This window comes from Hippocampus bargibanti, linkage group LG11 (assembly GCF_051943395.1).
Source record: "Hippocampus bargibanti isolate YZ-2025 linkage group LG11, ASM5194339v1, whole genome shotgun sequence".
NCBI lineage: Eukaryota > Metazoa > Chordata > Actinopteri > Syngnathiformes > Syngnathidae > Hippocampus > Hippocampus bargibanti.
The window spans coordinates 14202803-14217105 of NC_142744.1; the positions used below are offsets into that span (position 1 = coordinate 14202803).

At 41.6% G+C, this 14303-nt stretch overlaps 1 protein-coding gene across 2 annotated transcripts in view; it reads left to right on the forward strand.

Moving 5' to 3' along the window:
• The window catches only part of LOC148891704 (uncharacterized), a 25971-nt gene continuing 11668 nt past the window's right edge, over positions 1-14303 (forward strand). Inside the window, exons 1-2 of one of the 2 annotated variants that reach the window (XR_016116405.1) lie at positions 1-163; positions 4758-8115. Coding sequence is in view for 1 of the 2 variants with exons in the window: in XM_089007855.1 (XP_088863981.1) it covers positions 4906-5979 (1074 nt within the window). In the remaining variant the exon portion in view is untranslated. Of the gene's footprint in view, positions 164-4757; positions 12870-14303 lie in introns of those variants that run through there. The other variant, XM_089007855.1, reaches the window with a different exon arrangement.

Sequence of the window (14303 nt, forward strand, 5' to 3'; positions counted from 1 at the left end):
GGAGGAGGAAAAAAAGAGGACAGGTTTCACTCCGAGAGTCTAAAGGGAAGCTTCTCTATTCAAAGTACACTGTATGTCTTTGGAAATGACCGCTATATGGAAATCTGATTTTCAAGAATTGGCTGTGAGCTTCCTCTTTTCATGAGACAAATGGCCGCCTCAGGTAAGTACAGGTATCACTTTCATATCTTATCTAACACGTTTGGAGAACATCGATATACAGTATACACGTTACTGTTCCTTTAAAGGACAACCGACGTCTCCGGACAAGTTGTGTCCATAATTTGTAAAATGGCTTCAAATGACTTCTACTGGGCGTATTTTAATACCATTCCACCGCATATCGCTATATCTTACCTTTTAAGACTCGCTCTGAATATTCAGGAAGTTGTTTTTGAATTGGTGACAAGTCCGTACGTGACGTCATGAAAGGACCGCCCTCTGACCGAAAAAAGACACATTGTAGCAGTACTTCATCAACGTCAATGGATTTTGCTTTAAATGTTTGCTCTGAGAACCGTGTTGCACCCAAAAGCCGACAGAAGAGGGCATCCACGCTCCATATAAGGAATTTATCAGCCTGTGGAAGCGGAGGTGGCCAATGGAGGTCGTCATTTTGTGCCTCTTTTTTGGGGGGGTGAGAGATTTTCCCCCAATGTTGCCTCAAAATGGCCCAAATAAATTCTTTAATCGATTGCAAACATGTATGCTTTCCTCTTCAGAACTACAGTAAAGTCTCGTTATATCGATATCGGATATATCGATAGTCCCGGTTATATCGATACTATTTCTATGCACGCACGGAGAAAATTACATGCAAACAGGGTCGGATATATCGATAGTCCCGGTTATATCGATATTTTTTCGGACTCCCTTGAATATCGATATAACGAGACTTTACTGTATTTGAATCATATTCATAACTGGATGTGTAACAAGAAAGCATATTCTCCGAATCTGAAGCCATTGACGTCTTGGCGTGACGTCACGAACTGGAGGCGCGACTTTCTGAAAATGCCCAATTCGCAGCTCAATTTTTTGCAGATTTTGGACACTAAGTCATTTTTATTGGTGTATTGCATTTGAATAAAAATATCATACTGCATGTTTTGGATATTTTAGATATTACAAAACATTTTATGATGTCAGTTAAAAAAAACAAAAAAGTGACGTCGGTTGCGCTTTAAGAATGATGGTGGGCAACCTAAAGCACGTGGACCACTGACAGGCCAGCTAGGAAAAAAAAAACGTCAGAGAAAGTGTTAAAATATAGTACAATGTCATAAAAGTATAAATAACATGGTTTCTGGCAACAAAGAACAAACTAAATCTTACGGCGATCAAATACTATATTTTAAATGTGTGCCAAGAAGTTTTCATTCATTGACCTTTGTTTAATTAAGTCATAAAAACAAAGTGAAGTCACTCAGGGTAAAAATATTGAGTGTTTTATTTACATGCTCAAATAGTTTACCTTTATTTTCCAATGTGCTTAACCGTGCTATAAAAATCATCAATACATTTGCTTATGACTACAAAATTAAGCGATTTAGGGCAAATCCGTTTCAAATCTTGTCATCATTCACAATGACAGGCCAAGATAATCATGTCATAAACACAAAGTAGTTTCTGACTGCAAACGGAAAATAATAATGTCAAAATAGCATGTTTTAAGCGTTTGGATTGTTCATCTTGACTTGCATAAATGCTTATCGTGCCATTAAAAATAAATAAATACATAAAAAATACAAATACTGTCTTCGTGAGTTCTGACAAGGAAAACTGACGCATTGTTCTACAGGAAAAGGGAGAGGATGTCACATTGTTTTGGATTGAGGTCACCTTGCTTTTTTTGTTTTAAAGATTGTACATTTACGTATAGATACACACACACACACGCACGCATGTACGCGTACGCACACACACACACACACGCGCACGCGCAAACGCACACACACGCGCACGCGCACACACACGCACGCACAGACACACACACACACACACGCACACTCACGCACGCACGCACGCACGCACACACACACACACACACACACACACACACACACACACACACACACACACACACACACACACACACACACACACACACGCACACACGCACACACACGAACAAAATGATCCATGGAATAAAATTCTGCAGGTGACAGGAAGTCCCGAACTCCGTACAAAGGAATACCGTATTTCCTCAAAAAGTGGTATCCCACTTCTCCGCCAGTATTTTTTAAACAATGAGAGCAAGACATCTGGCTGATGCGCTTTACTAAATAGTTACCATCTATCACAGTTACAATAATTTGTGAAAACTCAGAAAAAAAGCAAAATTAGAAAAAAAAATACAAAATATTTTTTTTTCAAACTAAAAATATTTCCTACCATTATGACACAAATCAGAAAAATTTTAGGAAAAAAATTAAGGAGGCGCCAGGATAAAGTGCTGCTTTTTTCATACAAGCCCTATCGTACCAACCCCACCCTCTCCCGAATCAAAATACAGTGATACCTAAGTTTACGAACTTAATTGGTTCCCAGAAAGTGTGTGTAAGGCGAAATGTTCGTCTGCCAAACATTTATTTCCCATAAGAAACGTCTGTGTAAGCTCTCAGTCGTACAGGAGTGGTCCATCGATGAGAAGGTTTCTTCAGCCGTCATCTGTACAAATTTGAGGGTTTCGGACGTTTCGCCTCCTATCCAAGAGGCTTCATCAGCGAACTAAAGTCTGACTGGTCGTATCAGCCCTATTTATATATCCGTAATGTCCAGACATGGCGGCGCCGGACACAGCTATGATAGGTCCCTACTCTCAGGTTGGGGGGAGCAGAGGACCACTCCCTGTGGTCCCACTGATTGTTCCTACATTCCTGACTAACGACTGGCCTATTTCCCCCACTCCCACCGGTATCACCTCATCAGCATAACGACCCTCATCAGCATTACGAAAGTTGCCTAACCTGATTTGCCTAAGCAGGCTATTGTATGAACGATCCAAATTGAACCTCACCCCACCAGACCGGTTTAATGAAGGATTTTGTTGTTTTATAAGAATCGCTTCTTTCACCCCCCTTGAAAGGGTGCTGATACCGGTGGGAGTGCGGCAAATAGGCCAGTCGTTAGTCAGGAATGTAGGAACAATCAGTGGAGCCACAGGGAGTGGTCCTCTGCTCCCCCCAACCTGAGAGTAGGGACCTATCATAGCTGTGTCCGGCGCCGCCATGTCTGGACATTAGGGATATATAAATAGGGCCGTTTCGACCAGTCAGACTTTAGTTCGCTGACGAAGCCTCTTGGATAGGAGGCGAAACGTCCGAAACCCTCAAATTTGTACAGATGACGGCTGAAGAAACCTTCTCATCGATTCCCATAAAAAAACATTAAAAATGAGAATAATCCATTCCCAGGTCCCCATAAAAAATTATTTTCTCCAAAATAAGCCTTAAAACTAAACAAAATATACCTTATTTTACGTATAATAAATGTGCTATTGGATTGTAATGAAAAAAATAAACTGAACAGTATAATAAAGTTGTTTTATTTACCTTTGTGATGGTCGTTGATGTTGCCTCTTGATGATATCTGAGTGAAGTTGCCATGCTTTCTTGGCGATAAGACCCTTACTCACACTGTCCCCTGCTAGCTGCTTTTCGTTAATCCAAATCAACAGACGTTTTTCGACCTCTTCTATTGCATGAGACCGTTGCTTAGACAACACAGAAACACCCTTATTCACACGTAGCAATGGTCGACTTAGCATACTGGTACTGGGACATGAAGTTAGAGAAATTAAACTTTTTTTTACTAAATACACTTTTGCAGACAAATGCCATTTAAGTCCTTCACAACAAAAATGTTGCCAATTTAAAGGACAACCGACACTATTTTTTTGTTTCCTGACATCAGAAAAACGTTTTATAGAATCTAAAATAGCCACAACACGCAGGCTGATATTTTTAGTCAAATGCAAAACACCAATAAAAATGACTTAAAGTGTGCTAAAACTGCAAAAAAAATTGGAGCTGCGAATTGGGGATTTTCATAAAGTCCCGCACGCGGTTCGTCACGTCACGCCAAGACATCTTGCCTTGCTCTAGAATCAAAACAATGGTTTCAGATTCGGAGAAGATGCTTTCTTGTTACTCATCCAGTTATGAATATGATTCAAATAGTTCTGAAGAGGAAAGCATAAATGTTTGCAATCGATTAAAGAAGTCCTTCCGTGTCATTTTGAGGCGTCAGGACTGATGTGTAGCGTCCCAGAAAATGCAAAAGATGGCCGCCCAAGCTCTGTTGCAAATGCGCTGATTTGTCGCTGGGAATTTGTGTCAGCGAATAATAGTCTTGGTGCAAAACACAATGATTCACCATCACGTCATTTATGTGTTTTCCTTCTAATTTCGCCATCAACACGAAGTTTTCAGACCAAACAAAGTACCGCAAAATGCATTGTGTGTCGCTTTCTCGGTCAGGGGCGTTCCAAATGTGACGTCACATGGGGATTGTCATCAACTCGAAAACAAGACTTTCTGAATATTCAGCGCAAGTCTTAAAATGTAAAATATGGCTATATGCGATGGAATATTTGTAAACTACGCTCAGTAGAAGTCATTTGATGTGATTTACCAAATTATGGACACAACTTGTCCGGAGGCGTCGGTTGTCCTTTAAATCAGATTTGGCTCAAGTTAACTGCTCTTGGTTTTTATTGTTCTGAATAAACTTCTCTATCTGCTTCCTCTCTGCAGCGCAATGCGATGTTCCTGAGCCTTAGCGACGAGGTTACCATGCCAACACCTGCAACTGGAAATCCTTTGAGAAGCCTGGCGCATTATGAGATCACTTCCGCCTTTTGAGGAGGTTGCCGAACAAGTTTGCTAATCTCTGTTTTGAGTGATGCATTGTGGGTGGAGCGACGTCGTCTTCCCTTTGCTGTTGGCGGCACTCGCCAGCAGCTGTTTGTGTCCGCCAGCCACCATTTTGTCGGAGTTTCCTTCGGAGGTGCCCGTCGGGGTCTGCTGCCTCAACTATTCGGGATCCACATTGGGCCTCATTCCCTGGTCTCACCTGACCAACCACTCTGACCTTCGCGTTGTGGATCTCTCCAGGTGCAATGTCACCTCCCTGGAGGTCTCAACCGTGGGGGCATCACTGTTGGAGAAGGTCTACTTAGCGCAGAATGGAATTGCAGCATTACCGCCCTACTTCCTGGCGGGACAGCCCCAGCTTAAGGTGCTGGACCTAAGCGGGAACTTGCTGAAGGAACTCCCCGATGGATTCCTACAGGACTCAAATAACGTGATACAGTTAGACCTGCAAGAGAACCGACTGCGGTCATTGCCGGCGTCGGTACTCCAGAGGCCCATCCTCAGGAGCCTGGAGCTAGACGGGAATCCCTGGGAGTGCTCTTGCTCCTTCTTGGAAGTTCTGGAGGAGGAGGAGCTAGCAAGGAACTTGACATGCGCAGCACCCTGGACCCTGGCAGGGCGGGCGGCGCGCTCGGCCAAACTGAGTGATGCATGCCGGCCGGCCAGCCTCACCGTGCTCTTCGTCGCACTACCAATGGTCATCCTCGCCACGCTACTCTTGTGTTGGTGCTGCGGGAGGAAAAGGAAGGAGGCCCCCATATTCAGAATATCTAGGAAACGGAAGCCCAGCTCCAGAGGCCCCAGGTCCAAAGTGGACAGCGGGCCACCGCAGGATTTGTCAGATCCTGTCAGAGAAGGAATCCTGATCTCGGTTTCTAAGATGGTGGGAAGCACCAATGAAGACCAGGAAGTCCCCTTTGGCTCCGTGGAGTCCCTCAATTCAGGTTCCAAGAGGAGGAGGCCCAGCAAGTCAGAACTGGACACTGTCAGCGTGACAGAAGTTCTGAAAGACTCAAACGACCGTGAGAAAGCATACATGACGCCTGAATACTACAGCCTGGTGCCGGGAATCCATCTGGATGACTCAGATCATGAGGGCTGACCAAAAAAATCAATCTCCATTTTTTTTCCTCATATGATTTTGTAAAACTATGCTAATAGCGGCTGTGAGAGGGTTGTTCGCGCACGTTTCTCACATTTCGGAGGTTCAGAATTAACTCATTCACTGCCATTCGCAAATTTATTCAGGAAATGAAAATCGTTGAGCGCCATTACTGAATTTGTTTAGGTTTTGGTTTTTTCTTGGTGCCGATAAAGCGCTGGCCAGACCTCTGGCAATGTTTTTCCCTTCCATGAGGGGGAAGCATTTCCCATTATACATGTTATTGCTTTGTTCCACGTTTAGCTGATGTTAAAACGCTATATCAACCAAAATGGATGTATTGCATTGTATTTTTGACAGCCGCCCTCATTTCAAGCTCATATACTATAACTCCAGAACCATATCATTTAGGAATTCAATATTTTTCTGATGAAAGAAGAGAGTCTAAGGTTTCTTATACTGCATTAAATGTTTACGTAATCCGAAAAATCTATATTCTGCGGGTGCTGGAATTTAAGTGAAAATGACAAAAACCCTGGCATAGCAATGGACACATTTTTGCATATCATCTGGCAGTGAATGAGTTACCGTGAGTGAGCCCATTGTGAAATTTGCCTCACTTTTAGATAAAAGCCAGTTGAGAGTGTGTGAGCATTCACATTATCAGAGTTTATACAGGTTTAAATGTCATTGGATGGTTTGTGTTGAACTACATCTTAGGGCACAGGTGTCAAAGTCAAGGCCCGGGGGCCAAATCTTGCCTGCCACATCCTTTTATTCGGCCCGCGAAAGCAAATCAAACGTGAAATTCCATGATGATTGCTACAGTCTGAACCAAAATTTAAAATTGGCATATGTAAACCACAATCACCATCATTGTTTTTTACTTCAAATTTGGAAACTAGTTATTCATTAATTAGTTGTGCGCCCTATATGTAATATGTGGAGGGGGTTAAACATTCTAATGGCTTCCCCAAATTCATAACAGCCCCCAAGAGAACACCATAACTTTTATTTTGGCCCGTGGCAAAATAATGAGTTTGCCATTCCTGTCATAGAGGCATATATTCTGACTACAGTACACATTTTCGACTGTCAGTTTTGCATTTCTATCCTTATTCTGAGGTTTATTTGTGTCACGATCCGGTTGGCGACCAACGGATGGCGCTGTTGGCCCCGCCTGCACAGGTGCTGGTCGTTCCGATCAGTGGCAGACTGCCACGTTCTGGTTGGCGACCAACGGATAGCGCTGTCGGCCCTGCCTGCAGCCGCACAGGTATTGGGCGTTCCAATCAGTGGCACTTAAAAGGACACGACCATTCCGTGTCAGGTGATTGCATTGTATGCTGTGTATGTGTTTTCTGCACAGTGTCAGGTTTGTTTCATCTTGGCAGACTTTTACTCTTGGTTTTCTTTGATACTTTGTATTTTTCTGTTCAGATTATTTTGAGATTTTAGATGTTGTTCCTCTTGACTTTATTTTAATACAATTTGTCAAATACAACCTCCTGCCCCCTCCTGCCTGCTTTTTGGGATCCACCACCATCCCCACCTTGCAAACCTTGACAATTTGAAGAGGGATAAACATCAAGACTCAAAAGACCTACGGAGTGGATGAAGCGTTTTCTTTTATTGTCCTTTCGCTATCACAATTCACTGATTCCATCTTCCCACAGAACTCAAATGGCAAAGGGCCGCCATAGGTATCCCATGAACAATCCCGCTCATTTCTTTGCAGTGCCACATTTGAGCCGCGCTGATGCACCGCAGTGCATCATGCCAGAACTCGCCATGGCGGTTTATGCCTTGTCAGCTCTCACATTTGTGGTTGTTCTGCTTGAAGGATGCCTGACACTTCCCAGATGAAAACCAAGCAGAAACAAGTCAAACCGGAATGCTTCTGTGCCTCTCAAATGGCAACAAGGTTGGTTTTTTTCAGGCGGTAGGGGGCATATTTGAGTGTTTTCTTGTCTGGAATGCATCACTGGTTTATACAGTATATGGTTAAAGTTTGGAGACAATTGGACAAAACTTCCGAGGACGAGTTTCTCTTTGGAGGAACCCTGGAAAAGATCAAACTGACCCTGAAATGGCAGACTTCCAGTATCTTTTTGTGGCATGGCAAATTTCATGTTGGTAAGTGAAACAGACTCTGATGAATGATTAGTTATGTGGCGAGTCATCAAACTGTGTCGTCAGCATGTCACAAGCAGTTCTCGAGACTTTTTTTGTGGATTTACTGTATTCATTATTCGGATACCGACTAAATGTCTTGTTTCTAGAGAAAACAGAGTTTGGGGACTGAATTTGTTTGAAACTTTAGTTCACGAGATATAACAGACTTCATCCATCTTTTTGAACATGGCATCTTTTGACGTATTTTGACATGCCCACCTAAATTTAATAATTGCTCAGTGTAACTGGCGACAGGTGCTTGATTTATAAGAGGCTCAGGTGCACTCATAATAAATTTTGCAGAGCAGAGCGAGGATGATTTACAGCGAGAGTCAAGCTAACCATGTGACAACCCAACAAGAGTGTTGAGAGTGGCGAGAATGACGAAAGAGCAACAGTGGAATGCAACGAATCGCGGGGACGTTTACGTTTGCGCTGCTCTTATCTCAGAGATGGACGGTGGGCGAAATCATATTAAAACACACTGTCATGTTTTGCAAGGTGGTGATGGCAGATGTGGATCCCAAAAAGCAGGTAGGAGGGAGCAGGAGGTTGTGTTTGACAAATTGTATTAAAATAAAGTCAACAGGAACAAAATCTAAAACGTTAAAATCATTTGAACAGAAAAATACAAAGTATCAAAAGAAAACCAAGAGTAAAAGTCTGCCAAGATTAAACAAACACATGCACAGCATACAATGCATACAAAGCAGACACAAAGCATACAACAGCATTCAACAATGACCCGACAGCGAATGGTCGTGCCGGGAGTCCTTTTGAGTGTCACTGATTGGGAACGACCAGCACCTGCGAGGCAGCAGGCAGGGCTAACAGCGCTACCCGATGGTCACCAATCCGAAGTCGCCAATCCGAACGTGGCAGTTCGCCACTGATCGGGACGACCAGCACCTGTGCAGGTGCAGGCGGGGCCGACAGCGCTACCCGTTGGTCGCCAATCCGAATGTGGCAGTCCGCCACTGATCGGGACGACCAGCACCTGTGCAGGTGGAGGTGGGGCCGACAGCGCCACCCGTTGGTCGCCAACCAGATCATGACACACACGTTGTATAGATAACCACAATGTGATTACATTAATATAATTTCAAACTCTTTTTGCACAAGTCTGAAAAAAAGAAATGACAAATGATGACTTCATAATTCATCACTATGACTTTCCAAATAGCCCCTTCAAGCACTTGGATTAACAACAGAGCAAGTCTTGAGACATCCCTCTAAAGTTAATGGGAACACTTTGGGATACGGAGTGAATTGCATCTTCTGTTTTTCCAAAGTTTTGCTAAAAAAAATAACTTGGATTTTTGAAAACACGTTTTGGGCTCGTCACAAAGTATTAATGGAGGAAAATTTGGATTCGGGCTGAATTGCATATTAAAGGACAACCGACGTCTTCGGACAAGTTGTGTCCATAATTTGTAATATGGCTTCAAATGACTTTTACTGAGCGTATTTTAATAAGATCCCACCGCATATAGCTATATTTTACGTTTTAAGACTCACACTGAATATTCAGGAAGTCTTGTTTTTGAGTTGGTGACGAGTCCGTACGTGACGTCACGAAAGGACCGCCCCTGACCGAAAAAAAAGACACATTGTAGCAGTCCTTCCATCACGTCAATGTATTTTGCTGTACTTGTTTGGTCTGACAATCTCGTGTTGCACCCAAAAGCCGCCAGAAGAGGGCGTCCAAGCTCCATATAAGGAATTTATCAGCCTGTGGAAACGCAGGTGGCCACAAAAGGTCGCCATTTCGTGCCTCTTTTTTTGGGTGAGACAGTTCGCCCCAATGTTGCCTCAAAATGGCACGAAATAAATTCTTTAATCGATTGCAAACATGTATGCTTTCCTGTTCAGAACTATTTGAATCATATTCACAACTGGATGTGTAACAAGAAAGCATATTCTCAGAATCTGAAGCCATTGTTTTGATTCTCCAGGAATGCAAGACATCTTGGCGTGATGTCACGAACTGGGGGCGGGACTTTCTGAAAATGCCCAATTTGCAGCTCAGTTTTTTGCAGATTTTGGACACTTTAAGTCATTTTTATTGGTGTTTAGCATTTGAATAAAAATATCATACTGCGTGTTTTGGATATTTTAGATGCTATGAAACGTTTTTCTGATGTCAGTTAAAAAACAAAAAAGTGACGTCGGTTGTCCTTTAAGGGTTTTCCCCAAATAGTAGTCGTATAACTTAGATTTGTTCTGGAACAGTGCTTCGAGGCTTTTCCCGATATTGTTGCAGAAACAATGACAAGTCCTGATTGAGCATGTCTGAAAGCGCCTTTTTTGGGAAGTTGTTGGAGAAACTATTTAGATTTGCCACAGAATGCACTTGGAGGCTTTTCCAAGTCACATTTGTATCATGAGCTCAAATCGTTGCACTTTGCAAGTAAACAGTGCTATTAGTTCTATTTTTAAACATCTCCCAATGTTCAGCTTCATTCTTCATTTTCTTTTCCAGTTCAGATTTAGTTTTTTTTTAAATTTCACACACGATGGAGTGCACTTCAGAGTATGCGTTTTGTGAAGCTAAATTAATGTGATGCACATATTCAAAAGACAAATCTCACCTGAAGGATGTACTCTTCTGAGAGTGCTCCAGGAATGGATTAAGAGCATCTGAGTGACATCTAGTGGCAACAAATTTCTACTTTGCACTTTGCAGGACATCAATGTGCATTTTTTTAAAACTTGTTTCAAAATGTCTTTCAGTATTACAACACCAATGCACTTGTACATACCTAAATACACCACACTATGAGTTGCAAGGCATATAACAAAATAAAATCATACTGTTCCCACGAATCAAATCATAGATTCTAAATACAGGTATAAGTGAAAATTAATCTACATGCATCATTACATGACCCCATTCTTTATATGCATAAAATAAACGATTAAATAAACAAAGTACAGTGGGACCTTGGCTTATGCACTTAATTGGTTCCCAGACAGAGTGCGTAAGGCGAAAAGTGTGTATCCCAAAAAAATAATTTCCCATAGGAAACCATTAAAATGAGAATAATCAGTTCCCAGGTCTCCATAAAATATAATTTTCAACTAAATGATCCTTAAAACTACACACAATACACCTTATTCTATGTATAATAATTGTGCCATTGTATTGTAATGAAAGAAATACACTGCACTGTATAATAAAATTGTTTTATTTACCTTTGTGATGGTCGTTGATGGCTTGAAAGAAAGGGGTTCAGACTTCTCTTCCAGTGTTATGAAAGTCCGGTTAGGCACCTTTTTCCAAAAAAGGCTGGTCTCATCTGCATTAAATACTTGCTGAGGAACGTAGCCTTCTTCTTTCACCATTTTGAGGAATGATCGCTTGTAGGCTTCGGCAGCTTTACTGTCAGAACTGGCTGTCTCACCATGACGAGTAATGAAACCCTGTACGGCGCTTAAAGTTCTCGAACCATCAGTTGCTAGCTTTAAAATAATCAATAAACGCCAAACTTCCAGGTTGCCGCATGACAATATCAGAGTGAATTTGCCGTGCAACACACGGACCTTTAATAGCTTCTTTGTTGCGAAGGATGGTAGCAATGGTGGAATTAGCATATTGCTACTGGGCCGTGAAGTCAGACAAACGCACACCTCATTCGTGTTTCTCAATGATCTCCTTCTTCTCCTCGACTGTAGTTTTGTTTTGTGTCTTCTTTGGCTGAACACGAGCCTGTGGTGGGGTCTTTTTCGGTCCAGCAAAAGTATCCGTAAAAAAATCCTTGAAGACGATCGACGTGTGCACTCAGAAAAAGGGTGTGTGGAAAGGTAGGCCGGCTGGGGCGCTGTTCGGTCGTGTGGTTTGGTGTTCTTCCGCCGAAGATTGCTCCATGTGTATCCCGAAAAATAGTGCGTATGCCAAGGTTTAATTTTCATAAATTTAACATTGGTAAACCGAAAATTTCGTAAGGCAAGGTGTTCGTAAACCCCACTGTACATATATGTTTTGTCAGACTGATCTTTTAACTACACATTTCAACATTATAAAATTGACCGGCAACGTGATCGCTGTGATTATTCTCTTTTTAGGTTGAATCTGTATCCTGAAAGAAGAAATACAGAACTACACTGTTGTGTTTTGTAGTTTTGTATAAAAAAGCACTTTTTTGTTTGTATACTACTACCTTCTGTCATGTCTATCTGTTTTGCCATGAATTTAAGGATTTAAGGACTGCCTGGTTTGTTGGATTATTTTCTTAGTTTATTGTTGTGCTTCAAGTCTTGTATTTTAGACCTTGTTTTGTCATCAATGTTTGTAAATTGTTTTTGAAATCAATCTTGATGTTACGTGTTATTGGACTTGTGATATTTCGAATGTGTGTTCTTGGTGTTTTCTCTAATCTTTGCTTTGAAAAGGCTTTCATGTCATTGTTTTTATATATATATTTTCGTAACCATCAACATCACTTTACTATTTATTTATATTTATTTATGCAATATTTTTTATCGAACTTTGTCTGAGCCTCCATTTTTGGAATGCAAAACACCAATTCCGTTCGGTTCGATAACTGACACATTCGGTCGTTCTACCTTTCTTCCTTCCTTGCGTCCTCTTTAACTCGTCGGATTACAAACTTGAAAATCTTACACTTCTTTAGCTTTTGCCAACAAACCATAGGTGCTTTTGTATTTTCCGCGGAGCTACAGACAAATCTGGGTCAAACAAAATGCTCGTCAATCACGAGCAAAGCCTTCATCCACGTACAATCAGTGTCTTTCTTACCCAGAAATGTTATGAAAGGTGCACTCTATTCATTTCTTGTTTCATTTAGTTTCAGAGTTCATCCATTCGATTAACCCAACATGCAACGTGCAAAGTAAAGCCGATAACAGGTGAAACTCCTCAATATCAAACCAGCAGGATTTCACAATGTGCACTTCTACTGTAATACCAATAGATAGCGGTGTTTAGCTTCAAATGTTTTATGCTACCTCGACAACCAAATGGGCCCGGACAACATGAAATGGGGTGAGATGAGATTCGTCTTGCATTGGAGACATTCCCATCCACAGCAGCAAAGTTATGAAAGGAAGAGGAAAGGAAAAAGAAGTACAAAAGCAAAATATAGAAGCTGCTGTGAAGGCAGCCAATTTCGCAGCACCATCTTGAAGTAAAAATGTTGACTCCTGCAATTTTAGGGGGACATATATTTATTTGTGGTATTTCAGTGTTTTTTGTTTAATGTATCCTGTATTTGTTCTTCAAAAACCGTGCGATACATCACTACCAAGGAGAATAATGCTAAAACATCGATTAACTCATTCACTGCCATTCATGAATTTATTTGGGAATTGAAAATGTGACGTATAGCGCCATGGCATCTGGCAATTTTTTTCCCTCGCTGCGTGGTGGAACTAAAGGACGGGAATGAGGATGTGTAGGGTCAATGTGAGGCAGGAAGTATTTCATGGGTAAGAATAGTGGGCAGCATTTCACTTTTTGACATACATATTAGCACTTTTTTCCAGCTTCAGCTGTTGTTAAAGCGCTATAGGGTATGAACAAATATGGATGTATTGCATTGTATTTTGGACAGCCACCCTCATTTCAAGGTCATACAAATCCAGAACCATGTAATTCAGGAATTGACTATTTTTTTGGATGCAACAAGAGAGACTTAAGTTTCTTACGCTGCGTTGAATGGTTATGCAGTCCTAAAACTCAATATTCTTTGGGTCCTGGAATTCGAGTGACAATGACAAAAACCCTGGCACTGGAGTGGACACATTTTTGCACATGTCTGGCAGTGAATGAGTTTAGTATTTGAAAAGTAACAGAAAACAAGGGAAGCATTTCGATAGGTTCAAATTCAAAATTAAATGTTGAGATACTGTCCCAGGATAAAATCATTTATAACGATGTTACCTACTGTGAAACATGGAGTATGCATATTTTTTACTTGGCATGATATGGTGCAGGATGTCTACAAACTGTGCAAGACACCATAAGATCTGAAGACGATCAAGACATTCTCGAGTGAAGATGTGTGCGGGTGGTTGACTTTGGCTGCGTCACTAATTACAGTTGTTGGGTCACTATACTGTGTACGGATACACGGAGGAACATTTGGAAACTGCTGGATGCAATTCATGAGGGCCTTCCTTGTGTGGTA